Below are 27,820 nucleotides of genomic sequence, written 5' to 3'. Positions count from 1 at the left end.
TCATTTATTCACACTTGACTGTCATTATGAGTGATTGCAGCTCTGTATTCATTCATTCTTAAGATGCTCAAAAGAAAAAAACCCAGTACTTTAGAGTTATCTCTCTTACTATAATCTGCTTCCTTGAATGAACACCAGATAAGCAGCTTCCAAACCATTTATATGAGGAAAACTCATTTGTGTTGTGTTCTGCAGTCATTAAATGTAAATGACACTTTAGGTTTTCTACCTATTTTCCTTCTGGAAGTGGTGATTATTGCACTTTTATACCCAATTTCATTAACTGAATTGGCCCAGCAGACGTTCATTTAGCTAATTCAAAGGATTTGGATTTAAATCCTGTGTTGTCCTGCACTAAGGGGGATAAGACGCTTCGAAGGCTCAGTTTTAAATAAATATCACCCACAAACAAAAGCACTGGGAAATTCAATTTTTTTTAATCCAAACCATTGTAATTATACAAATTACTAAGAACCAGCTTAACAATAATTGTTTACTATATATTACATGCTTTTCAAATACATAAAAATGCTCTAAAATAATAAAAAAAGACTAAGCCAGTGTATTTACATACCAACATTTACACAGTTTTAATCTCTTGAGAGAAATTTGGAGCACCAGTCCATGATTTCCAGCATGGATGAAATAACCATGTTCAAAACAAAACAAAACTGGTTTTTCTGTCTTCCCACAGAGGCAGTAATATTCGAAACTGGTGACTCAGGTAATACTTAAGTGGTGCAACAAATAAGCATTTGGCTCAATTATGGTGTAAGTATTGACAGTGAAGCAAACTGAATACTTTGTAAATGACAAACGAGTGTAGAGACCGGAACGGTAACAGATGTTGTAATAGAAACGTGGATCAGGTGACTGCAGAATGTTTCCGGAAGTAGCCTTTTCTCTCGACTCCTATTTAACGAGTTCAGTGCTTCATTAATGACCTTATAAATCCGTGTCTAATCCTTCATGGTTACAGTGTTCATATGAGTGTGCAAGTAGCACAACAGGATCAGTCATGTTCTTTGTTCATTGCCGCTCGGTATCCTCTTAGAGAGACAGTTTTCGTCCTTGGTTCAGTATCTCTAAAGAGTAATGCTATACCCTTTGCTATACCATTCAGTCCACTGCAGGGCTTGGTATAGTTTCAGTGCACAGGTCCCATCACTACAAACACTCGCAACCCCATGATTAGACACTCCAATGGGGTTCTTGTTGTGATTTAAAATACAGGGATGGGCATCAGTTTGGCAACTGCGTTCAAGAGATCCAGAAATGAGAATACTTCATTTAACGTGCTGAGTTCCACAGAAGTTAAATTCCTTCATTCTTTGGGTTCCTTTTACAAGGAAATTACAAAACAGGGAAGTGCAGTTTAAGGCACAGTGACGTTTTGTCAAGGTGAAGTTTTTGCACAGTTGTAAGGTATCCGGCTAAACTATTGTTCCTGGTTTTGAGTCTTCATGCCAGTAAAGCTGTTCTTCGGGGTCCATGTTAGTGTGCATTTGGCTGTTGATGTGGGAGTCCATTTGGCTGACATCTATATAGGATCTGTAATGAACACACAAAACAAACACATTAGGCTGCAAACTGCTGACTGTGACTGACTACGGGGTTAGAATCGATTAACCCTGGGCTGTGCATCTAAACTACAAAGGTAAAATGTCAATATAAAACAGCAATGTGAGCCATCACCGGTGTTTCAGATTTTGTAATGTGAATGCTGATTTCAAAGCCAGGGTCAAACATTCTCACCCAGTTATAAGGCAGATGCACACAGACACAATAGCCGTCTATACACAAACACATGGCCTTCCAATGCAACAGTGCTCAGGGGTCACATTTTCCCTTTGCCACACAAGTGCTCTCCCACCACCACCACGAGGCACCAAAGTTCGTCAGTGGAATCAAATGATCTGGTGCTTTCTGTCAGTCCCTGCTATGCATAAAAATTAACACATCACCATCACCATGTGGGGAAGTTTTTACACTTTCTCACCCTTTCTTCTCTCCTGTGACTTTGATTATTGGGGGGGAGGGGATAATTTTCCTGGTCAGTAGCATAGGAAGCACCACCACACCTCTCTAAATACCCAGGGGGGCATGCCATCCTATCACATCCTCGCCACTCAAACTCTGGGAGACATCTGTGCATGAGAGGGGGGCAAAGGTCAGTGGTGAATGAAAGCGCATGGGCAAAGAGTGGAGGGAAAAAACAAACAAACAAAAACAAACAAAATCTTGACAGTAAAGGAAGACTGCGGAGAAATGTGACCACTGGATGACAATGTGGCAGTTGAGGAGGAAGTAGGACAAGCATATTTATATTTTTTTATATTTTTTCTTAAGGAAGCCATGCAATCACAGTATCAGACATGACACTGAATGATCAGTCAAACATCTCAAAAATGCAAAGTTCACTTCAAAACATCAACAAGCAGACTCACGAGTCAGACTGCGGGCACACTAAAAGAAGCAACTGCACGGGGTCTGGCCGATGCTGTTTACTTACTATGAGCTACCTTTAGAAAAAGACACCTTACTGAGCCTGTGCCCTCTGGAGGATTGTGGCTGCGCAGGGCTGGAGGCCACCTGCCTGACCCGACAGCCAGGGGAGTAGTAGGAGGAGGGGGAGGAGGAGGGAAAGGAAGAAGAGGGCAGGGAGGAAGTGGAAGGATAACCAGAGGAGGAAGAACTAGCAGGGATAAAGGCACAGCACCTCTGGCCATCAGGGCTGTGCCAGGAGTCGCCATATCTATAAGAGAGCAGGGGCCAGTGGACAGTTAGGGAGAGCAGAACCATTTTTAAGCTCTTAGGAGGAACTGACTGCGGGCAGCACAGATCCTCTAATCCCATCAATGAATACGGCTGTGAAATTAAACACTGGCCTGTTTGTGGATTCAGTTTCATAATTTATAGGTGAAGGTGAAGAAAAGATGAAATTGGCAACACATTATTTCACATTGCTGATGGGTGTAAGGGATAAAACACCAAATAGCAGCTCGTGTTTTCTGTAGCCATTCCCTCTAGGTAATTAAACACTAGCACTTAACTCTGAGGATAAGAAGGATCAGGGAGTGGCTTATTGGATAAGTAGAAGAGCTGAGGGCCAGGTTTTTCCCATCTTACCTGCTGTGGGTGGAGTGGGCGTAGGAGGCTGTGCTGTAAGAGAAAGACTGCGGTGCATGCACGGGCATGTCATATTCCAGCATAGCACTGCCGGTCATGTGACTGTGCCAGTTTCCACTGGAGGCTACTGAGGACATGGCAGAAAAATGGTACAAGTCAGAAAACAACCCACCAACATGTAGAACCAGTGTTAGAAACATAATTCAGAGGACATTGTGAAATTGTCTAACCTGACGAGTAGGAAAGGTTCCTGCTGCTGTAGGCTTGTGGTGCATGTGTGGTTGGATAGCCCAGACTCTGCTGGGAGCCTCTGTCATACTCATAGTCGTACGCAGCCTGTTTTTGTGCAGTGTTACGTTTGTACCAGCCTCTCAAGTGTTCAGCCACCAGGGCCTTCTGGATGTTCTTGTTGATCTGTTCGTTGCTTCGAGGCACTGGACGCTGCCTGGATGGCCGTATCGTGGCGTACACGTTCTGTGATGCACCGTCTATCTCGTCATTACCGTAGTGACCATACACGCTGGGGCTTTGATAAGCTGTTTGGGTGTGGTGGTAGGAAGGGTTAACATTATAGTGTCCCTCCATTTCATTGTCGTAAACATAGACTCCATTGGAGTAAGGCTCCGGTTCTGCGTAGTTGGGATAGCCTGTGACATAGTAGGCTGTTGTGGTGGGCCGAGCCCGAGGCTGGTAGCCATAGCACCGAGTGTCTGGCTGAGCCAGGTTGGGCATGCTGCCCGTGTTGGCGTACATGTCTTTTCTGTGGCGCCCGCGCACTCTGCGCCCGTGGGTGTGGTGGTTACCAGGGACGCTGTATTCCACACTAGACTGGCTTGTGTAGGAGGAACCGTCATCGAGCATCTCGGTGCTGTTGCTGCGTCGAGCTGACGGGACAGTCAGTGTTGGCATGGATGGTTTGGTCTCGATCATGAGCTGAGACTGTGACTCCAGACTCCCGCTACGCTGGCGGAAGTGTTGTGGAGAATCCTCTGATCTGCAATTAAAATTAAAGTTTAGTGAATGTAATGCATAAGAGCCGTTTATGAAGCGGGTCTTCAAAATAATGAAAGAACTACATAAAGCTCATACCTCAGCTGTGTGCTGCTGTATGCGTTGCGGGTGAGGAGGGGAGTGGGTGGCATGCTGCGTGCATCACGTGGCTGCCTGGAAGCTGCTTTACATGGGCTGCTGTAGACCGATAAGGTGTCATTGTGACTGTAATGGTGCGCTTCCTGGTCTTGGTCATAATGTAATCTAGAACACAGATAGGAAATATGTTCAGATGATTAACACCACTATCTTCTTGACAGTAAATCTAGGAAAGGAAGAAAAAAAAAAGGAAAAAACAAAACAGGGTTTGCTCGACTGCGGCACTTTAGTCATTCCTTACACCTGAATGAGTTCCACTGCATAGACCATTAATCTTTTCATGCAGCAGCAAGCATTATGACTTTTACCACCCTTCTTTTAAATGAACCTGAGAGTAAAACATCACCCGCACCACTCTAAACACTAACGCAGTAGCTGGTGTTTAAACAACATTTCCAGCACCGCCTTCTGTTTCCCTTTTCCTCTCAGCTTGGGATTGTTGTTTGCTCCTTTACAGGCAGAGACATGTTGTTTTTTCATCTATTTTTAAAGCCGGTGTGTTTGGGCTGATAAGCAGACTGTTGGAGAGGCAGGAGAAGGAGGGAGGAGGTTGACTGTCAGGAATGTAGCTCTGGATCTACTCTACAGGTCTGTACTAGCTTCACGCTTCAGGCCCCTGGAGAAACAACAGGCATTGCGTATCTCCACAGAAAAACAGTTCAGCCATGTTTCCCTGTCATCAGTCATCATACCCATCAATCCAGTGGTTCTCTCAACTTGCCTACATGTATCTTTGTTTTTATTTTCTAGCATTTTACACGCATACTTCCAACTGCCTGTGTGTTGAGCTCTGCCTGTATACTGTGTCTGAACAGAGTTGTGTAGTTGCTCACATTCAGTCTCCTCTTCAGTCACAGTGTTAGGACACTAATAAAGTATGCTCCATGAGTGTGGGTGCTGGTCGCATACCTGCTGTCTGCGAGCTGGTCATTGGCAGAGGCTCGTCTGTCTTTATTGTAATGAGCATCCAGAGTGTCTGCGTGGTGTGGTCTGGGGGAGTATTGGACTGAACGAGACCGCTGCCTCTGGGAGCCAAGCTCATCATCTGGGAATGAAAAGTCATTGTTTTAAGTATAACTCATTCATAAATGAGATGGGATTTAGGAAGCACATGCACACTGAGCACACTAACCATCATCCAGAGTGAGGCTGTCAGATAGCGAGCTGAGTTCTGAAGGCTGGGGATCATCTGGTCAGAGGACAGAGAGAGACAAGTGTTCTAAGAAATGTCTCTGATATTATTATCCACAGTCTTGTCTCACTATGACTAATGTTCTACAAGCTCTGATATGCAAGTATGTGTCACTGCCACTGTTCGTGAAATCTACCTTGTAAGATCAGTGAGGCTCTCTGAGTGGGTTTCTGTCCTTTTTTGACCCTGTAGTCGTTGATCTGTTTCTCAATCTCTTCCAGGTTTCTCATAGCGTCAAGATAGTTGTGCTTCCTTTTCCTTTTCACAGTCTTGCACAGGTCAGCCTCATTGGCTAGCTTCATGGCTGCTTCCACAATCTTTTGCTGCAAGGCAAACCGACTCTCCAGATTCCTCAGATGTGGATCCTGTAGGAAAACACAAGACTGACACAGTTAATGGGGACTTTCCAAAAAACACACAGATCTTGTTGGAGCAGAGGCACCCATATGAACAAAGAAACAGACATAAAGCACTCAAAGCTAAAAACACAAAGACATCAGTCTTTTAGAGTCATTTTATATACTCATCTTTAGTTAAAGACAGAAACTAGGTACAGCTCCCCATAAGAGTCTCATATGATATGTTACACAGTGTAGGCCTCAAAAACAGAACTGAACTCCAAAAGCCTCACTTTAAAAAGTCAGCTGATCTAAATGAGCCGTAGCTAAACAACAACAGTGGGGCACTAATGGTGTTTCAAGTCTCACAGCAGCCTCACACAGCAAAACCACAGCACAAACAAATATCTGCATTCACCTCATCATAGGGGAAAAGATCATCCAGTTTGAAGGCTGTCCCAACACGCCGTCGCACGTGAGGAACCTTCTCACCTGTGGCCAGGGGATATTCCTTAGGCAATCTTCCTGTAAGCTCCTGCAAATGAGAATAGCAGCCAGAAGTCAGCTGAGAATTTGACACTTTTGGAAACAAATCCAGTAAGACAGACACTCACAGCTTCTCTTAAGCAGATCTTTTTCAGTTCTTCAAGTTTCGCTGACAGTTTGTCTTGAAGTTCCTTTTCCTTCTTTTTCAATTCAGCGATCTTCTCTTTCTTCTGTTCCTCGCTGACTTCAGAGTCAGCAGAACCTGGAACAGGGACAAAATAAAATAAAAAAAATTAATACATTATCACCTATCAATCTGATGTAGAATAGAAGTCATTATTTGATTATCTGTCTGCTTACCAGTTGAGATTAGGCTTCCATTGCTGGCCATTATTAGGTGATTTTTGCTCTCAATACTGGAAAGTTTAGTGATCCGGGGGGCGGAGATCTCAGTGAGGTCTACTGCGATGTCTCCTGAACTCCTGGTAGTGGTCATCTTTGACTGTAAGTGAGGAAAGAGAAGATTAGGAGGAGAAAAGGGAAGGCGATAGTATTTAATTTTATTGATAGCACAGTGCATCATGACAGCTGCAGTGGCATGCTAAATATTTATCATCAATTGACTTCATTGACTTCCTGTGCATGGCATCAAACCTGACATGCCATGCGCCTCCAAGACATAGCCTGAATAACTTCATATAACTGCAACCGCACACACTCAACCATCTTAACTATGAAATGCACATAACACACATAACACCTGCCTCAGTGCTCAAGCCCAGTGTGCGTTTCCGGAAGAGTTGAACACTTGTTCCAGGATCTTTGCTTTTAATTCACAGTGTATTTTACTTTTCTGTGCTTTCCAAACTAAATACTTTCTTTGTGCACATGTGCCTTATCCCTTATCCCCCCACCTTAAGCTACAAATAAAACAAAAATACGTAAAATACTACAATTCTATAATGAATACTATATCCACAACATCATAAAAGTATTTCCTGGGGTGCAATTTCAAGCACTTTGTGCACTTTCAGTTTCATTTTGCAAAAGTGAATTAGAGAGGGTCTGGTTACATGAATTATAACAGCTTTTAAACTTAAGACCTAACAACCTTCCAACATAAAACTCAATGGCATGGAATCTGTTTACTTTAAAACTGGAAGCCCTCGATAAACTCTGAGTCAAGATATTTACACTAGTCACGAGTAAGGGACACGGATCAGGCAGTGTATCACATGAAGAACAGTCATTGTTGTAAAAGGCTGTGACACAACAAACCGTTTAAACATCATTCGGTCACTGTTCAAACTGAAAAAGACTGCAAGCTTTTCTTTGTTGCAATCCATCTAGAGGTTACTCCTTTTACAGCCTACTGAAAATAGGTCAACACCACAAGACAAACTAAAAACATGCAAATAACAAGAAGATTTAGCATTCAAAATTTAAAAACTAAAAACAAGGAAAAAGTCCATTATGGTCTCTTCAATCTTATGATTGACTCTACTCCGAGAAACCACCATGCATATTCTCTAAACACATCAAACAGTGTAAATTACTGGTGTAAACTGGTGTAGACTGTTTCTTTGTGTTTCACAATAGAAAAACTGGCAGACAGTGTGAACAAAGCAAAGTGAATCATGGAGGAGAAAAAACAGGCAGACACTCACTTTGCTTTGCTTCATGTCCAGGTAAAACTGGTGCTGACTGATGGCCATCACCCAGATGGTTTTAATTAGTGAATGGCTGGCATACCACGTGTGAATAACCAGGCCAGACTGTCCAAAGGTTCGCTTGGTCACTGCTCTTCTGTAGAAGATAAGATGGACATCCAATACTTGCTGTATTGCAGATACAATCTGTTTAATTGCTTAAATTCGAGTGCCTATAATATGTTCATTTAAAGATTCCTCATTTTATTTTGGGTGTGTACCTAAAGCCCAGTGTGCCCCAAACAGTCCCAGGAAATATAAGCCAAACTAATGCTGGTCTAAGATCTGTTGGCTGGTATCAACAGTATGAATCTGGTATGTATCCAGAAAAGACTACTCGTCATATCATCCCATAAAGCACAAGGTTTTAATCAACTTGTTTTTCATGTATTTATATTACAAATATATATTACAAGGGAATGACAGTAAAAAAGAAAAAAAAAATCCAGCCAAGTTTAGCTTCCACTATAGCACAAAGAGAAAAAACAGTAACCCACAGCCAATTCTTATTTATTGTTTTCAAATCAATCTTTAAGTCATTTTTGATTGTCCTTCAGTATTACGGTGCTCACTTAGCTCTGGCCTGTGGGCAAATGATCAAATGCTTACTTCAGCCACATTAGCTCGCAGCATAGTGCAACTACAGACTCTCCTATTCTTGTGAGGACACTGTCATCAAAAACTAATCCACCGGGTGCTCAGTTTCTCAGAGAGCATTAGAAACTTCTAAAAGTCAGCTCTTACTGGCAGCAAAAGAACATGCTTGTTTGTGGATGAAACATTTTAAAGTCAGACCTAGTGGACACAGCTCTAGCAAGTTGGCGAAAATGGAGAATGCGAGGCAGTCATTCTATGCTTAAGGGAGTGCCAAACTAGCTGCTAGCTAGTTAACCTGATTACAGAGCGATAACATGGATAACACATTTATATGGGTACATAAAGGAAGTAAGGGCTCAAGTGTCAACGAAGCATTTCACGTAGTTCAGCAACAGTGTTTGTTATCCAACTACAGAACCCGTTACATACATAACAGCTATATAACAAATCAAAGGAAATTAGAAATAACTAGACAGCACAAGGAGAACAAAAATATTATTAAATCTAATTAAAACTAATAATTAAAACTTCTAGATCTCTGTGTAATAATATACTAAGTAGATATGAGGAATAATTTTAAATCTGAAGCTGTCTGTTAGGTTTAATAATGGCTTTAACTGCTGGAAGTGGCACATTAAAGCTTGTGTTAAGGGCAGAGGGCTTATAACAACCTTAGAATAATAAACAGCCACTGAGCAGCAGGAAAAGACTCATTTAACAGACATGTTAAAAGGCTTTAACAAGGTGTCCTAAATGGGCCAGTGGCTGCAGATGACCTTCACAGTGTGTAAGGTGTAGGATAAGGAAGCAAGAGCAGTTGCTAAAATGGGAACACTTCAGAATACAAGGAAAGCAGCTATTAGGTTAAGTGAAGATAAAGTGGGTTTGTCTTCTGACCTGTGCGGGTCGTTCACTTCCACTGAAAACTTCTTCTCACGGAAATACAAATTCTCCAACTGCTTCCACTGAAACAACTGCAGAGACACAGAGAGGGTTCGGCGGAAAGGAGGGGAAGGGACAGACAGAGATAGATTACACATCACTGAGCACACATCAGCCAACACAACACTATAGAAATATGGATTTACATTACATGAACAAAAAAGAGGAATCAATACCACCAAAAGATACTAAGCAGAGAGGTGGGTATCTAGAAAACTGGCTTAGATTCAGCCACAGCAGCCTGCCTGTGAACACGGTTTATAACGTATACAAAATAACTGCTCAAGTCATGAATGGGACTCAGTGGGCCAGCCAGTCAGGTGTAAGTTCAGGCTAACAAAAGAGTAATTATGAAGCTGCTGCAACTGCAGGAACAAAACTGTGCCAGGCAGCAAGCCAGCTTTTCATTTCTCTCTGTTGAAGAGAACAGACACGACTTCTCTGTGTCAGAAGAAACATCTGTTCTACCGATACGGAAACAACTCAAACAGATTTAAAGTTTTTGTTGCCTTTCAAGAACTCTTTTCTGCTCACGTACAGGAAAAAACATAATAATAAGACCAAAACAATGGGGCTGCCAGTGTTCATAGAAACTGCTTTACCTGATACCAACTCACGAGACAAGGACTGAAACGCCCCATTGTACAAAAACGTATATATATATACACACACACATGCTTCTCGGGCTAAGAATCCAGTATCCAGTTCCATTTTCAGAGTTTATTCTCAGTAAAACAAGTACAGCACATCACAGCAGTGACAGACACAATGCTTTACACATTACAGAAAGCACAGCACACTAACAATCTAGAGAAGAGCACAAAGATACTAAAACATGCCAACTTAAAGATTATTTAAATCAGCCTGACAGGTAACTAGTGGACACCACAACATGGCTTACCGTGAACGTTGTATCTGTGCTTATCAAATCTCTGAGGAATTCTCTGGACTTGTATTGAATCCTTTGACTTTCCCACAGGGCTTGAGCTTCTTCGAACAATACTCTCTCTTGTCTGTTGTGAAGCCAGATAGGTGTTGCAAGAGTTTTGGTTGAGATAGCCACGCCCCCCCACCCCCCTCCTTAACCCCAACCCCTCCTCCACCTCTCTCTCCTCCTACGATAGCAGGGACACCTCCTGCAGCCTCCAGTGCTTAGTACTGCTCTGCACTCTCTTTCCCCCCCCCTTCTCTTCTACGCAGCTCTCTTCCTTTTTGGTCAAACCAGATAAGCAGGTTGTACACAACTATTTGATGAACCAGATATTTCACCTTTGCTCTGCTTACTGTCACTCACAGACATTTAAATGCCCCACACTAAATGTGGGAAGTGTTCTGCCGCCCTTACTGTAAACAGAAGACGGAGCACTGCCATGTATAATAATCCACTACAACCATCTCCCCCACCAAGAAAACATGCTGGCAATAAGTAACTTTGGGATAATCATTAATAGCAGTGGCTTTCTTTGCCATTGTGAGAGCAAGTGAGCACACAGCATGGCCCAAATTACCCTACAACCTGAGCCTACAATACTGAAACTGTACATAAATGCTTAGTTCAAACAGGGTATTCCAGCATGACAGATCATTCCACTAAATACTGCACTCCTAGCAGCTGGTAGACACATTTAAAGACCTAATTTTCTTGTGGAGGTCCTCACGAAAATTACCACTGTCTAGTCACCACCATTTAACATCAATCACACAGTAACAACTGATACTTGTGTTTGCTCACTCATTCTGCTAGAGAAACTTCACACCTGTGTGCCAGCGCATAATAAAACTCTAAGGCGGCTTCTGGTAGAACCACTGCTCGAAAAAATGTTAGAGATGTGACACACCTCAAACTCGGCAATCACGAGACCTCTCAAAGAGGAAACAGTCCATGAAATCACCCAGATCACATTTAGAGAAAGCAGAATCAGTTTGCTAAAACCAGAAAACTAACCGGAATTAACAGCACACAAAAATTTTCTGTCTTCATTTTCTGTCATCTTCCTTGTTTTTGCCAAATGTGTCATTACAGGCAGGTGGAAGTGTGCCAGAAATGCCTGTGGTTTCAGATGGGATCAGGCTGTTCTCATGGAGACACACCCACAAGCCCAAGGACCCCCAGGGCCACAAGTCCTCAAAAATCATACATGGATTTTAAAATGGAGCCCTGACTCACATGCCAATACAGAAAAAGATCTGCCACACCTATCACAGAGTACGTCACATACCAGGGTTCTACTTGAACACTGTACATTTCCATGGCATGACACAACATGACACACAGCTCAAAGTAGTGATAAACTGATAAAAATGTAGCTCCTGGAACAAAAAACATCCTGTTTTATTTCATAACAGGAGTGAGGTGAGTTGAGTGAAAATAGGAAAACAACAAAAACACACACCATAGAAAAGAAGTTTGTTCAGTTTTTATTTTTCTTGAACAGAGAGTGAGAACACTTTTATACCCCCAGCTGACACTGTCTCGTAATGACCTGAAGACTGGTTTTGGTTCTGCTGGCTCATCGTACGTGTGGACCAGCATGAGGTCCCATTACATGAAGGGAGAGAGCCCAAGTGACGCAGAGAGAGAGAGAGGGAGACTGACTCCTGGTTTAATTTAAGAAGAAATTAAATGTCGACTTGCCATCTGCCTGAGTCCCAGAAACAGTTGTGGCACTCCAGTTTTGCTCCTTCATATTAAAGCATCACAGGCTTCCTAATTACAATTCTGCATCTTTTTCCTCCCATTCCACATTCAGATCTTTGGGATAGATAATCAGTGGGTGTTATCTACATGCTTATATACAGTTCCATTATGTATGCATAATGGAAGCGGGAGAGTATTCACTTTACTAAATATGTCACTTTTCTAAAGCACAGCAGGGAAAGGGGCCTTTTCAGTTTCAGGGTATTCAGTTAAAAGTGATCAAAGTGGGGTGTGTGGAAAGAAGATAATATTGGGTTAAGCTATCATAGCTGCTTTTTAGTTTTACTAGACTTATACAATCAAAAAATAAAAAAGCAGCACTGAGCAAATGTTTTGTCCTCTTTAAATCAGCACTACAACAATGGCAGCAAGTACTAATTTCCTGTTATCTATTTAATGAAAAACTGTTCAAAGCAACATTGTTGAGAAGGGAAAATGTTCACACAGAATTGAAAATTACATTTAAAACTGCCGTGATGGTCAACTGACCTCCCCTTAATACTAAAATCCAGCACCTCACCCACATCCACAGATAACTGTTTTGTTTGATCAATTGTGTTCCCTCTGAGACACACACACACACACACACACACACACACACACACACACACACACACACACACACACACTTACCATAATGAATGCAGCATGCTGAGAGGGGATGGGCAGGAGGCAAGGAGGGATGGGATGGGTGGAATACAAGGGCTATGAACTAAGACAAGAATACTACCCGGATATAGAGACCTCCCTTCAAGGTAAAGGAAAATGAGGGAAACAGAGGCTTCTAATTACCAGCAAGAACAACAAAAAGAGTTATTAAGAAAAAAAAAGCCACATTCTCCCCCCCCAACAGGAAACTCTTATGAAGTTTTTATGCTCCTGCCCTGAGTAGAAGACTTAGAAAAGGCAAAAAGGCAGTCTTGCTTTGGATGAACATTTCCAACATCCCAAAATACAAATTCTACCTATCCACTTGGCTATCGAGGAGAAAACTCTGGTCCCAAAGCTTTGCTGCTTCCCTGGAGCACCATAATTACCCCTCCTATAGGACTGCTGGGAGAGCCACGCTGTGCGTCTGCCCATTAATGCCTTGCCTCAGTACTGCACACCCTGCTATGTCAACAGGTTCATACTGTATAAAAGCAGCTATGATGAGACTAAAGAAAGAGGCCAGTGAAAATGCCTGGGTAGAACATTATTAAATGACACCTCCCAGACAAAGGAGACAACAATCACGGACACAGCTACACATTAAGAACGTTTGCCCTATAAGCAGGGAATCTTTACACTGCAATGGATACTATACAAACTACATTATTACCAGAGTGATGTTTTAAGACACACACCACTACAAATTCAGTACAAGTTATAAGTATAATTTTAAAGCCACTAATCTTATATAACTGGAGTAAGCTACAAATTATAGAAAAAAAAACAGCTTTGCAAGAGCTGTTATTTTTATTTAACACACTGGCCTGGTGATATATTTTTAGAATTAATCAAAAAAGGACTATGACACTATTTTTTCAAAGTGTAGGTCTTTGTGTATTTTACCACTTAAACTTAGAAAGCAGATTTTATAATCCATACCACTCTGCATTCCACCCCTGCTAATACTGGTCCATACTGTATTTACTCCTGCAGCCTTGAAAGCACTACGCACATACTGACACTCCAAAATATTTCCCCCCCCTATCTGTGTTCCTCTTTCTCCTGACTGGCATGGGAACCAGAGGCTTAATTACACCTATTTACAGTCTGGATGGATCATTAACCAGCCAGCAAGAAACACATGAGTGGAAGCAGAGTTGTCATCAGACAAAGCCTTTCAATGACCCTCAATGCATCATACTTCCACAAACTTAAGAGCTTTCAACTTTACATTCGATGAGTGACTTGATCAAGTATTAAATGGCACTTGTAAGAAAGCCAGGTCTATTTATAAAGCCCACACCCTAAGCTAGTCTGAGTAACTTTGCAAACCAAACAAAAGCAACAAACAAGTAAAACAAGTAAATTATAAATAGGAACGCAGATCCAAACCAAAATTTAACATATCCCTTTTTTAGTTCAGGCTCTGTGTCTCCATAAAGTTTCATGCAATTTGGCAAAGTAGATTCATCTGACAAACAGATGAATGCAGTACAAGTATACCTTCACCAAAGACAGGACAAGAGAAAGAAGAGCAACTGTGGCAAATACAGCAGCTATAACGAGAGGTCAACCCACCTGTCGAGGTTTCAGCTTATCCTGCCAATCGTACTGGCCAATGCCTTTATAGCTGACTCCCAGCCACCACGGTATTCCTTGCTTGTCCTGCAGGAAAGCACACACATGCAAATAAACCACACTTTCACTCCTTAGAGGTAACTTTATTGGTGTGTCTAAAAAAAAGAAAGAGGCCTGTTACCAAAGTAATTACCCTGTTAGGCTCACAACAATTGCAACTCAAGAAGAGATCAAATACATTTAAGCTCTTAAAACTTCAACACTGCTGTTTGATCTCCTCACACACCTTGATTTAATTAGGTTTGGTAAGGGAAAAATAAAACTGTGCATGAATAAGAAAGTGAGAAAAGCTGAATGGATAGATTGCTGTCTTAGCTGAATCAAAAAGCTCACATTTCAACCATCATAGGAAAAAAAAGTAGGAATAGGGGTTAGATTGATGTGTTTAGACTAGATGTAGACGTAAGCTTGTTTTAATGTTAAGCTACTGTATGACACAAGGCACTGCCATTACCTTCACTGGGTAATAATGGACTCCATATGTTGGCAGGGACTCCACCAGGGCCAGATACCTTCAGTGAAAGAGGAACAGGTTAACAGGAATTCAGCCACTTACACTTCATCACTGTCATCTGGCTGTTGTAATACAACAGACTGAGTGGGATTTAAGCTACAGCCATTGAGAAGCCACAATCATTTGAAGTGGCAAGCTGATCGATTTGTTTCAGGGCTGTGACAGAGTCCATTGATCAGTTCAAGGGCAGAAATCATCGGAGTGTAAATGACCCAGGGTTGCACAGAATTACAGTCCTGGGAAAAACAGTGCAGGGCTGACACTCTCCCAAGGCTGGCTGGCAAACTGCCGACTCTAAGAGCACCTCCTCTAATTAATGACACATTCTGGCATGGTGACAGTCACCTCTTAAAACAACAGCCACCACAGAGCAGACATGTTAAGTTAAAGAGTAAGACCTGACGTAGAAGCTGCTGTAATGCAGAAGAGAAGTTCAGCCTTAAATCATTTTTAGTCTCACACACACACACACACACACACACACACACACACACACACACACACACACACACACACACACACACAGTTGTTTTCATGACTTACTGAACAATGGCTTGCCCTCTGGTCAGTCCTATCAGCTTCTTGTAATGTTCAATCACTTTTTCCTCACTGTAAATGGATAGATAAAACATTTAATGAATAATCCATCAAGTGTAGCATATTGAAGCCACAGAGGGATTGCTGTGCGAGGGCCATTTCTCCAACACACTTTCTGACTGCTCATGCAGAAAATGCAGTCTGCCCTACTGGCTTGCTAATGGCTCTCGTCTACCTCTCCTGCAAACGCCTCACATTTACATCCCATTGTAATCATTTCTTAACAGCCACACTGCAAACATACTGAAACTTAACACACAGAGAAAGCGAGAACGACAGACGTGTACATGTGGTCACCCAAGCACCATAACAATGTAATTTTAATTAGGATATTAAACTGCTGTATCAGCTTCAGAGACTGTAGCAGCCTCAGATGACCAAGATAAGCAAGAGCAAAGTGGATTGAAGAGGCAGACAGTGATCTTTCAGACAGTCTGTGGCTGTCAGCACCTCCCAGTGCTCTCCAGGACTAATGAGCAAACGTAATTAACACGACCCAGACGCTAATGAGTCACACTGTCAGAGGAAAAAGCTTCTGACAATAAGAGACTAGGTCTGCATTCAACCTTGACACCTAAAAAAGCTCATCAGAAGAGTTAACTGCTGTGTTCAACCAGGCGTTGCTGACCAGTGAGCAGATTTGTTAGAGTCGTGAAGAAAGGGGCTGTGGTGTTGGCTAAAAGTTTCTTTGGTGCTAATCCGAAACTACTTAATCATTCATTATCCTCGTGCATTTTGTGGTTTTCTCAGACCACAAGATCTCAGATATCTTACCAGTAGTTGAGAGACGGGTGTTCCCTTAATACTCTGGTGGGCAGGACTGGTAGCTGTTTCAGGTCTGATGTAGCAGTTTCAGCACTGGAGTGGGGGAAAAAAATTCTGTTAATTTACAGTAACAGAAAAAGTTATTGTGCTATCCTTTATTGCTGGCAGTGTGACAGTAAAGCACCAAAACTGCACCGATTATTGCCTGTTAACACACAATAGTGTACAAGACTTCCTATACATGGGAATCATGCTTAGAAGTCCAAGGTATCCTGTTTTGGCCTTAAAGTAAGTGGCCTGTGTTGACCATGAGTAAAGAAAATTTCAGTGTTTACGCAAAAATCTCAACCCAAAGTCTAAAAATGTGTCGAGAACATTTCTCCACATGTTCGGACTTTCACAGTGCGTTTTGGATTTCAATCTTAAGGCATGGCAGCAATAACTCACCCTTGTAGATCTTTAAAAAAGGTGCACTGTCAGGATATTGTTTTCATCTTTCTTATCTGAGGTAGAAAGAGTATAACGTCCCGCCAAGACAAAACTTGGGCTTTATTCATGTCTTGCCAGACTTCATTTGCGCAGCACATGCAGAGCTTTTAAGTCACAAAGGGCTTGGAGAAAAATAATCTCTTAAAAAATATCAAAGCCGTTCTATGCAGGTTCTCCGCAGTAAGCCACTTCAGTTATGTAATTTACTGCATGTAAATAATAGTATATCGATTCCTCTTCACGGGTAAGCCAAAGAAGGGGTGTTCTCATGCACAAACCAACCAACTGTTGTAATCACTTTATCTGTACAGAACTGTGGTGTTACTGACTGTCAAGGTCTCTGATACTGAACCATGAGTCACTGCAGCCTCTTGTAGATGGGAGCACTGGGTCTACAGTTTCTGTCAGACAAAAACGGCTCAGGCTTGGCGGGCCAGTCCACTGGAGACCTGAACAAAAGCCATTCACAAGCACTTGGCAGCCTCTGCCTGTGTTGAAAAGTACTGTATGGGCCAGTCCTATTACAAAACAATCCATGTCTTCTCAGACAGGCCTATAATATTAATATGTAGATCACACCATATTTAATATAAAGCTATTAGAACATCCTCAGCTCTTGTGCTATCTAACTAAATTACAATAACCTTGAAAATAAGTATTGAATGACTTTAAGATCATAACCATTTAACCTCAAGCTGACTTTGTGGTCATCACTTTAGCTCATCTTCAGAGAGTAATGGAATCAAACGGTAAGACGGAACCCTAACGATCCAGCTATGCGAACCTGCTCCCTAAACCAAAGGAAAAGAGTGAACCACCACAAGGACAGAGGCTCCTGACTCATTCTCCCCTGTAGTTACCTCTCCTAGGTTGACTGGGTTTTGCTGCCACGGCACTTAGCTGTGTGTTTGATGGCATACATTTTATGGGGAGCTGGGGCCTGGTGTTGTCGAGGTGATCTACTCTGCAGCCGCACTGCCGTGTCAGCAATCTGGAATTCATTACTATGTCTGTTATCTTCCCGCAGAATGCAGCGTGGGGGCAATTCCTACACCCAGTGCAGCCCAACCCGGAGCAGCCTACCCAGTGTGGGAGCGATAATGCTCATGTGTCAGCTGTTCCACAGGGCTGAGACATGGCGAGTTTGGAAGAGAGCACAATGAGAGAGCTGGTTGCTGTGAATCGACCACTAACTACAGGGTACACCTGCAAATAGAACTGAAGACCAAAACTGTCTGGGTGTAATGCCGGTTTATGCGCCGCACATTTTGAACTAAACAGACACTCAAGTTAACTCGAAATCATCAACAGATGAATAGACAAATGTCTGAAGATTACGTTTGAAGGTAATTACAATTACTCAAAAGAAAGAAAAAAAATCCCCAGCCGCTCTTTAAACTGTAAGGCATAATTAAAGCCATCAATCAGTTCAGTGATTTCCAATGCTTCCACCAAACCCCAGAGAACTGCTGAAACTTGTTGCTGTGAATTATACCTGCAGGTGCGGAGAGGACAGCAATAAAGTGTGAATCAGTATGCAATACTGCACAGGAAAAGGAATTCTAACACAGAACACAATGGGAGACCTGATGGCGCATTAATTCAAATCACAGCAGGGGGCCAGCCCACACCAAAACAAAAGCATGACTACAGTGAGTCCTCCTGACGCCAAGTTGTCTGCAATTGGACAGTGGGTCTGGCTCATCCCTCTTAAGGCAGCTGTGTCTGTATGCGGAGGGCTCCCTGACTCCTCCGCAGCTAATCTTTACTGCTCCAGGACCCTTCGCTGATACAGTATATGGGAGGCACATTCATATGCTTCCTGAGGGGATTTACTTGGCCTATTCTCTCACAGGAGTAGAAATAAAGGAGATCACTGACAGGGATGAGAAATACTTCCACAGAGAAGTGGGGGATGCACCAGGACAATAATAGTGGTAGATAAATGGGATGGGGGTGCTATGATCAAGTCAGACAAGGAAAAAAGTATTTTGCCACTGAGGGAAATCCATTCTATTTATTAATGTGTAAAGTAAACAAAATCTATTGTGTTTTACAGCCTAAAATCTAGCAACCACAATGCAAGTAGATATCCCTGCAAATACAGACTAACGAAACTCCCAAAAAACTAAAACAGAACTGTTTGATTTGGAAACTTCCCATCATCCTCTCTGATTCTTCCAGATTTGTTGGCCAGTTTTCTTTTATTGTGCTTTCAGAGTCAGGGCAAAGTACAGCCCATCCCTACACCCACATGAACTGAAAGTTCAGACAGTAAAGTGCATGTTACACTTTAAGGATATAACAAGCCTGAAATCAAAACACACTGAAATGAAACACAAGAGGAATAAATCTGCATTGAAGCTATAATAAATGGTAATTAATATTTATCAGGTCAGTCGCGCTTGTAAGAAAATGGAGCAAGTTAATGAGCACAAGCAGATGCAGCCAAGTTGTGTTTTTCCCTTTTTTTCCTGCAGGAGAACAAAGGCAAAGGTTTGACAAGAGGTTGAACTGCATTTTCAGCATTGCATATATATCGCCATTCAAACAACACAAGCGCACTTGCCTTACAAAGCACAAATCTTTGTTTCTGCACAATGGACGGAGAGGCCTTTAGAGGCAAAGCAAAGAGACAACACATGCAGGTTCAGGCTGCTTCAAGCTGCTTGCTCATTCAATCAGACAGGCCAGTGTTTACTAGTGGCAGCAAATGTCCTTCACTTCTATGACTGGAGGGGGAAAAAAAACAAAAAAAAACAAACAAAAAAAACAAACAAAAAAAACAAACAACCCCCCCCCACACACACACACACACACTTTATCACTAGGCAGGCTTCTGAGAGCAAGTTGACTATGAAAGCATTATCACAACTAGTGAACAGATTATTGAGCTCTGGAACAGAATCTCCCACCAGTGTCATCGACCCAATCGTGTACACTACGTCCCATGTTTGTACATGTGTCATTCAGGCCATGTTTGTTAGGGTACGTGACATCTATTAATAGATGACGCCATCACTACATGCCAAAAAGTAAATCTGTAAAGTGTTCCATATGTTTAGAGCACAAACACATTGCATCATTGCAATTGCATACGCAAAGGCAGGAATTAATAGTAAATCTGTCTTTGAAAGCACTATGTGGATAATGCCAAGCCACATGAGGTTCAGGTAAATGCCACAAGAGCAACCAGAAAAAAAAAAAGAAAAGAAAAAACAAAATTATTAACTCAGATAAGTCCACCATAATACAAAATCTGAGCCAGCAAGTTGTACATTAACAGACAGCCATCGTTTAAACAAACAGAACTGACCAATGAACTTGGCAAACTCTGCTTCCTTTATAGATGACAGGAACAAATACTTTATAGATTATGCAAAGCCTGCATTCAAGTGCATAACTTAACTTATAAAAATGTGTATGGAAATCCGTTTATCCAATACATCAAAACATCTTTCTAAACTTCAACAGATAGTACTGTTTTGAATGAAAATCAACTTGATGTAATAAAGACCTTTGAGCCAGGCAATATTTCAAGGGGTTCTTACCTGCTGTAATCTCCTTTGGCCTCCTAAAAATGGGAAAACAAAGAAATTAGTGAAAATATTGCTAGAAAAGTCAAGACTTAATAAACTGTGCTAGTAGCTAACATTACCGCAGAGGTCAGTCACTACAAAGGCAACATTACATAGTAAACATCAACACGTTTAATTTTGAATTTCATTCATTTCAATAGCTAATAGCTAAAAGCAAGCATGTAGTCGAAGCATAAGGTGATTTTAGACGTCACTGTTGATATAAAAAGGCACAGTTTGGGTAACAACAGCTCCGACTGTAGCCCCCCCACCCCCTCAAGAGACAACTATTTTCAAATGTTGCGAGTCCACCGAGCGTCCTCGTTTGGGCTGAGTGACAACACTTTAGCCTGGAAAGGCTGCGACAAAATCTTTCTTACCTGCAATGCGAACGCGGCTAACTTGAACACATTTTCACTCTCCACTTCAATGGTCTCCTGTTGTTAAAAAAAGAAGAAGAAGAAGACGAAAAAAATTGGCAAGGGTATTTAAAAAGACAATGTGTAGCCCGTTTGAAACACTTGACTTGAGAGAAAAACCTTCCCGTCCCGTACCTCGGTCCCACCGTTACCGACTGAACCACTCTCGCAAAGTCAACCCCGTGTTACAAAAAAAAAAAAAACTGCCCGTGAAGAGGATTTAACATGTTTTTCAGTCCCCGAATTTATCCTGTCGTTTACTCGTTAAAACTTAACGCACACACCGGAGTGCAGAGAGAGCCTGGGTTAATGCCCTGACTGAAGTTGCTGCCCCCTCGGCAAAGTGGTACGGTCCGAAAGCAGGTTCAACAGTCTGCGTCTCCCATGGAGATCAGTCTGCTCTCCCCGCGAAAAGAAAAAACGGCAACCGCAACGTTTGATCACGTGCTGCCTTCATGTGCTCCTCGTATACCCCACGTTCCCCTGTCCTCTTTTAGCAAATTTGCGCAGAACTTCACACATTTAAGTTTATTTCAAAATGATTAAAAATAATCAAACACCAGTATCTATTAACGTTTATTAACTCTTGTCAGCAAGTAGCACAATAATTTTGCTTAATTTTTTTTTATAAATAATTTAACTAAAATACAAAGGGAAAGTGACTCCGGAGCTCTGAGTTTTTCATTTCTGTGTTGAAACCTTTTGTTCTGTTTGAATGTACCCTAAACATTAACATTCGACTTTGATAACACCGTTAGTAAATTAGAACAACACTAGGTGGTTTCCAATTGCCACTGAAAGCAGCATTCTGCTCTTGAGCGGTGGTAGAGGGCCTACTGAGAGATATAACAGTATATTATGAATAAATATTACGTAGGCACAACAATTCAGTGTAAAGAACCATGAGCAAAGGAAATCAGCGCATAGCAGGCTATGGGAAGTTGTTACATCTGAAGCAAAATGATGGGAATTTGTGATTTGTCATGCTAAAACAATAGGGAATCAAAATGGGCAATATTAATTCTGTAGAAAAGTGCATGTTTTATTTTTAAAATGTGCATCATGTAGATTTTTTTTCTTAATATTTACTCAAAATTAAATTACCCAGAGCTGTTATGCACCTTCCCATAATGCAATCAGCTATTGTGTGCAATTTATTAAAATGCCAGTTTTGGATACCCTTATACAAAATATTAAAAATAATAATAATTTTTTAAAATATTTTGCTTCAGATGTAACAACTTCACATAGCCTGCTGTGAGCTGATTTTCTTTGCTCATATATATTATATAAAACACATTTTGCTCGCAAACACTTACATTAAACACTAGAGATTTAGCATTTAGGAAGAACAGCTCCACTGTTGTGTTGTCTTTCAAGAGGGTGATCTTCTCAATGTAAAACCTGTGAAAAGTTTATTTTGGGTCAGTAAGGCTTACTAGAAACAGATTGCCAGTGCAAGTCAGCCAGTGTTTGAGCATTAAGCACATCATCATGTTCAACACAGTAATGCTGTTTGGAAGACATACAGCTGGATTTAAACCATGTTCCATTACTGCCACCTGCTGGTCATGACGAAACAGTGGATGTTGCTTCAAAACGGGGCTCTCATTATTATAGTGTGTAGAACAATAAGACATGATAGGCTGATGCTTCCAGTAAAACACTCACTCACCTCACAAGGAACTTGAGCTCCAAAGGCCCCGAAGTCTTGGAGAAGTAATGATCGAGGACTTTACGATCTAGCTGGAGCCAGTTACTCTGGCCACTGAGCAGGGATTAATTGCAAAAGAAAAAAAAGAAAATCATTTTTGCAATACAGCTATTTTTCAATTATTTCCCTTTTATTGTTAAAGTAAATTTTCCTCAAGTGCACTTTTGCATTAAAGTGTACACATGTGGAAATGTACTTACGTGTCATCTATGAAGCACAATCCAAAGTACTCTTTCTCCTTCAGATTAAAATGTGACGCTACCAGATCTAGCAGTTCACGGGACAAAAGCTTGGGCTGTAAAGTTTTAAATAATATGCAGGAGCTCAGTTTAAACTACTACTACTATTATTTTTTTAAACATAAAACACCATAAATACAATGTGAAATAAATTAAAAGGGTGACGTACCTGAACCAGCAGCTCCAGCTTGCGGTCATCAAGGAGGTGAACTTGGCACAGGCGGCCCTCTGTCATCTAGAGGGGAGAAACAAAGACAACTCCTGTAAAACAACACCAGAACACCTCACTGTCTCCACATCCACCTGTGCGTCTCAGCTCAAAGCTGTGCCTCCACTGTTTCAGGCCTCTTTTCAGGTCCTCTTCAGTGTCACGATTGGCTTTGTGATGAAGGAGTGAATAGGTAAGAAAATCCACAAGCTAAGCACCCATTTGGGACCCACGCTCCCAAAGATCAAAGTCTTCACAAGATCATTCTCTTTACATGTCTGAAAACTATTGTTTAAAAGTCCACTGGCAACACTTTGGCCACAGGTCTGCTTTTTATAAGGCCACAGTGAATCTCAGAAAAAGACATGGAGATTCTTTTGCCGCCAGACAGGATCCCATATCCTGTCTGCTGGTGTGTCCTTTTCACCCACATATCCTTCCTCTGCATCAACACTAGTCCTATGAAAACATTTAAGATGTCGTCATCCCACTTTTTCCTCTGCTGTAAAGAAAGAGCAGTGAAAGACAATGATGTCCTCCTCCAGAGTTTAATTGAATTCCCAGTCTATTGTTTATGATGAATGGTTTGTAAGACTCATTATGTTGCAGTCAGCAGAACTGTCTTTCACTGCAGAGCACCGTAAACATTAATGTCTTGTGATAACTTATAACTTAATTTTTTAAGCTGCCACCAACACTTTGATCTGGTTCTGATCATTTGAGACGTGCACACTCCAAGTGCCATTAATACAGAAAAGGGATTTCTATGTAGCACTGAGGAATGCAGCGACACTGCTATATTCATTTCCTTGTGTTAACATATATTATTCCTTGCTAGTGGAGGCATCGGTCTGCTACAATGTACTATGAACACACTTCATATTTGCAGGCTTTATTCAAACACTCCTGTCTGTAGAGTAGCTGCATATAAGGCTGCCATGAGCAGCTGTTAGCTTAGCTTGGCATGATGATGGGAAACAATGGGAAGCAGCTAGCTTGGTACTGTCAAAAGGAAGTTCGACTACAAGCACAGCTGAAACATTGACATGGTTCAATGTTATTTCATCTTTCAAAAACTTCATTCCCTCTTAGTTTGACCAGCCCAAAGTGGTTTTTGTAATATCATGTAGTAGACTGAGCCTGTGAAACACACTAGAGGGAAGAAGCGCCAGCAAACACAATCTCAACATATAAGAAAGCTTATAGTGATAATGTTAAAGCTTCTCATTGGGGCTGGATCAGGTGATCATTTAGTTAAGATGTAATAGGCCCCAGCTGCTGTGTGCTTGCTATGATGCACTGAGCATTTCTCCATCATTGGAACTCTCCACGTGTTTACACACCACTATGCTATTTCATCTTTTATTTTGAAAGTCTGGCTTTCTCGCACAGTGTCCTTTGTTCTGCCTTCCTCCACTCACCCCCAACAAGTCGCAGGACATGACTGCCCCTCCCTGAGCCTGGTTCTGCTGGAGGTTTCTTCCTGTTAAAATGGAGTTTTTTTCTTCACACTGTCTCCAAGTGCTTGCTCATAGGGGTTGTCTGATTGTTGGGGGTTTTCCTCTGTCATTGCAGGGTCTTTACCCTACTTGAGGTGACAACTTTTGGGATTTGGCCTCTTTGGAGGTAACTGAGGGTCACACTGACCTCCATTCAGGGAGACCACAGGCAGGGAAGACGTCTTGTGGCACTTTGTTAACCTTAAATGTACTAGGACATATCGTTCTCAGCACCACAACAGAGCAGTCATTTCACTTTTATACAGCACAGGCTGCTTTTCCAAGCTGCTGTTTTTCAACACCCAAAACCTCAGTGAGACTTACGCTTCCAGAGACAGCTGGATGTGTGTGTTCAGTTGTGTGTACGGTCATGCTAACTTTTTATTGTGCCATAATTTTGCTGAAAGCTGTAAAGTTCCAGATTTTAAAACGACCTCCTCTGTCTACTGTGCACGTGTCCAAAGGTTTAAGCCTCTGAATCTCTGCCAAAGACAAACATAAAGAATCACAGCAGCTCGACTGTATGAGAAACACATCTTTGGCAGCTTTGTTGTGGTCTGCCCATTATGTGGTTCTCTTTTCATACTTCTTTGTGTCTTGCTCTCTTTTGTCTTGTGTCTCCTGGGCTTTCTTGTCTGTGTCTGTCAGTGTTTCTTTCTTATCTTTTCGTGTGCGTCATGTCACGTTTTTACTCCCTCTTTTTGTTGTTGTTGGGGTTTTTTTTCTAGCCTTGTTATTGTCACATGCCTCTTGAAATGGAGCACTGTAACAAAAAATAATTTCCCCCAGGGATCAATAAAGTATTCTGATTCTGATTCTGATTGCGTTGACCAGAGTCTCATTAATTCCCTGTGTATTTAGACTCCTGTCCTCCCTTTGTTAGTCATCAGTTTATCTGTTTACTGGCCACCTGTACGGTTGCCTTTCTGATTTGGTGTTGTGCTGTTTGACCTTCTGCTGGTTTATGTTTGAACTGTGTCTTGCAACAGTTTTGGTAAGTCGTATTAAAGCTGATATTGTTATATTACCTCTTAGCCACATTTTTGCATTTAGGACTCTCCTGAACTCCACACATAACAAGATTTGCCTTGATAAGAATTATAGTAGATGACAGTAATGTCCATTGTTTAAACAGGGATTAATCACTATAGCAACCCTTTTATGAGTTGTTGTTGCTGTCCAAGCCACAGTCCTTCCAAGAGCCTATCTATCAATGCTGTATTGTTGTAAGCCGGGGACATCAAAACAGAAAGAAAGGGACAAAGGTCTTTAGATAATGGTCCGATTTTAAACTCACAGCCAGTCGTTAAAGTGACCTCACTATCTAAAACTGCGTGGGACACAAAGCCTCTCATCCATAAGTTTTTACTCTCCGTGTCAATGTTTAATTATTTGTTAAAAGTGTCTATAACGGTATCCTGTCCTCCGTAAAATAATGTGCACAGCAGAAACAAGGTCTTGTATCGTTCTTTATGATGACTAAAATCAGGTTATCACCTCACTAAATTAACCCATGGTTTCCCAATCTAGTTATCAGTTCATTCAAATAATACAGGCTGTACTTCCTGAGAATTCTCAGGAGGAATAACATCACACAGAGACTGCTGGTGTCCTTCTACAGAGCCACCATTGAGAGTGTTCTAACTTACTGCATATGCATCTGGTACACTAGCTGCACAGGGGCTCAGAGGAAAGCACTCCAAGGGATCATTAACACCGCCCAAAAGATCACTGGCTGCCCTCTCCCCACACTGGAAGTTCTACACAACGCCCACTGTTTTAAAAAGGCCCAAAACATCATAAAAGACACCTCACATCCTGGCCACTCCCTGTTCGAACTGTTGCCCTCAGGCAGACGGTACAGGGCAATCAGAGCAAGGACTAATAGACTCAAACACAGCTGTTATCCAACTGCAATAACACATCTGAATACTACAAAAAAATGTCCATCACGCCACTCTTGTGTTAATCTATGCACGGCCTGAAGCATGTGTGTGGGAATGTATGTGAATGTTTTACTGTTATATCTTATTAGTATTTTAAGTATTCTATCTATTTTATTTATTGAATTTTATTGTTTTATTTATATTTTGATATTGCTAGGGATGATGCAATGATCGGGGACCATTCTTAATTTCGTTGTTCTCATGACAATGACAATAAAGTTTCTGATTCTGATTCTGATAAGTAGTGGTTATACAAAGGAAAACAAAATTATAATATTATAAATATATGAAGAGGTTAAACAAATAATACAGACTGAAAGCTACACAGACAGGCCCACTTTGATGCTTCAGAGATTAATTCTAGGAAACAACAAACTTTTCAGTGACATAGAGGAATGCTTACATTTAATTGTTGTATTATGTGCATTTTGGGGGTTGAGGAAGTCAATTTCAAGTACTATGAAAATGAAAATAGCGCTGCTTTAAAATTAAAGGGATGTGATACCTGTCTTTTTTCAGAACTCCTTTTCAAAGAAGTCAGTGTCAGGTTTTCTGTTTGCTCTTTCAAAGACACAAATGAACTTTACCTTCACATGATAGCATGCAGGGAAAGAGCAAAACCCGAGAGAGAAACCTGAGTCTGCCCAGATGACGTCCATGAAAGTAAGATGCGTAAACCACGCAGACAGCGCTCAGGTGTTCCAGGAACCACGCATTTCAAAGAAAATTTTGGAAGTGCCCCTTGTTACCCGGAACGCCGAGATCAAACGGCCGGTCACGCTGCTTTCCAAATGATTACCACGTGTCCTGGGAGAGGGACCCTTGTTAAAAAAACAGACTTTGTGACTCAGCATGAGGCAGCCTGTGCCTCCTCACGTTCACACAAATAAACACATGCATGCACTAATGAGCCAGATGAGGAAAAAGCACTGACTCACTTCAGTCAGAGGAAAGTTTGGCCATAAAAATCCAATACAGTAATTAATCACAAGTGCTGCCCAGGCAGCTAGTAAAATCAGCTTTATCTGACTTCCTCCCACTTGAGATATTTACACTAATGCCCTCATACCTGGTAGCATTTCCCAATCCTGAACCAGGCTTCTAGGAAGCGTCTGCATGGCATCAGCCCACGATTGTACCAGCTCCTCAGTGTCTGATGCGCCAGGCTCCAGACAAGCTGGCTACCCGATGCCACCAGATCCTCCATCCCACGTATGATACGCACAGCCATGTCCGAATGCTCTTTCTCTCCGCTGGCCACCTTTCTTTCTTCTTCTACTGGTGACACCTTGCACTTTCAGAATGAGTAGAAGAGCTGATCTG

General features: G+C 41.7%; 1 protein-coding gene across 8 annotated transcripts; it reads right to left on the bottom strand.

Moving 5' to 3' along the window:
• Positions 1-415: 415 nt before the first annotated feature.
• Positions 416-27,788, bottom strand: frmd4ba (FERM domain containing 4Ba). Of its 8 annotated transcripts, none has more exons than XM_086291415.1 (24): positions 27,567-27,788; positions 23,014-23,079; positions 22,806-22,900; positions 22,567-22,659; positions 22,211-22,295; positions 20,853-20,909; positions 20,446-20,468; positions 16,415-16,498; positions 15,587-15,652; positions 14,984-15,041; positions 14,470-14,556; positions 9,498-9,574; positions 7,962-8,100; positions 6,655-6,796; positions 6,423-6,556; positions 6,227-6,343; positions 5,607-5,835; positions 5,411-5,467; positions 5,188-5,323; positions 4,219-4,383; positions 3,360-4,123; positions 3,130-3,253; positions 2,000-2,147; positions 416-1,551 (listed from the first exon to the last, which is right to left on the bottom strand). In XM_086291415.1, the coding sequence occupies exons 1-24, from the start codon at positions 27,726-27,728 to the stop codon at positions 1,495-1,497; spliced, it is 3,165 nt and encodes a 1,054-aa protein (XP_086147541.1). In that variant the 5' UTR covers positions 27,729-27,788; the 3' UTR covers positions 416-1,494. The 8 variants fall into 8 exon arrangements, with proteins under 8 accessions (XP_086147541.1, XP_086147537.1, XP_086147538.1 ...); XM_086291411.1 differs by lacking the exon at positions 2,000-2,147 and adding an exon at positions 2,513-2,755 and having other exon boundaries at positions 3,130-3,256; positions 27,567-27,787; XM_086291412.1 differs by lacking the exon at positions 2,000-2,147 and adding an exon at positions 2,523-2,755 and having other exon boundaries at positions 3,130-3,256; positions 27,567-27,787.
• Between the last annotated feature and the right edge of the window lie 32 nt (positions 27,789-27,820).

This window comes from Aulonocara sp. 'chitande type north' Nkhata Bay, linkage group LG5, assembly GCF_057382095.1.
Source record: "Aulonocara sp. 'chitande type north' Nkhata Bay isolate Kocher_YH1m ecotype deep benthic linkage group LG5, A_spYH_male_GT1.1, whole genome shotgun sequence".
Taxonomy (NCBI): Eukaryota; Metazoa; Chordata; class Actinopteri; order Cichliformes; family Cichlidae; genus Aulonocara; species Aulonocara sp. 'chitande type north' Nkhata Bay.
Note: the sequence above shows the minus strand (reverse complement) of the source record. Positions and strands in the feature narration are given on the sequence as shown.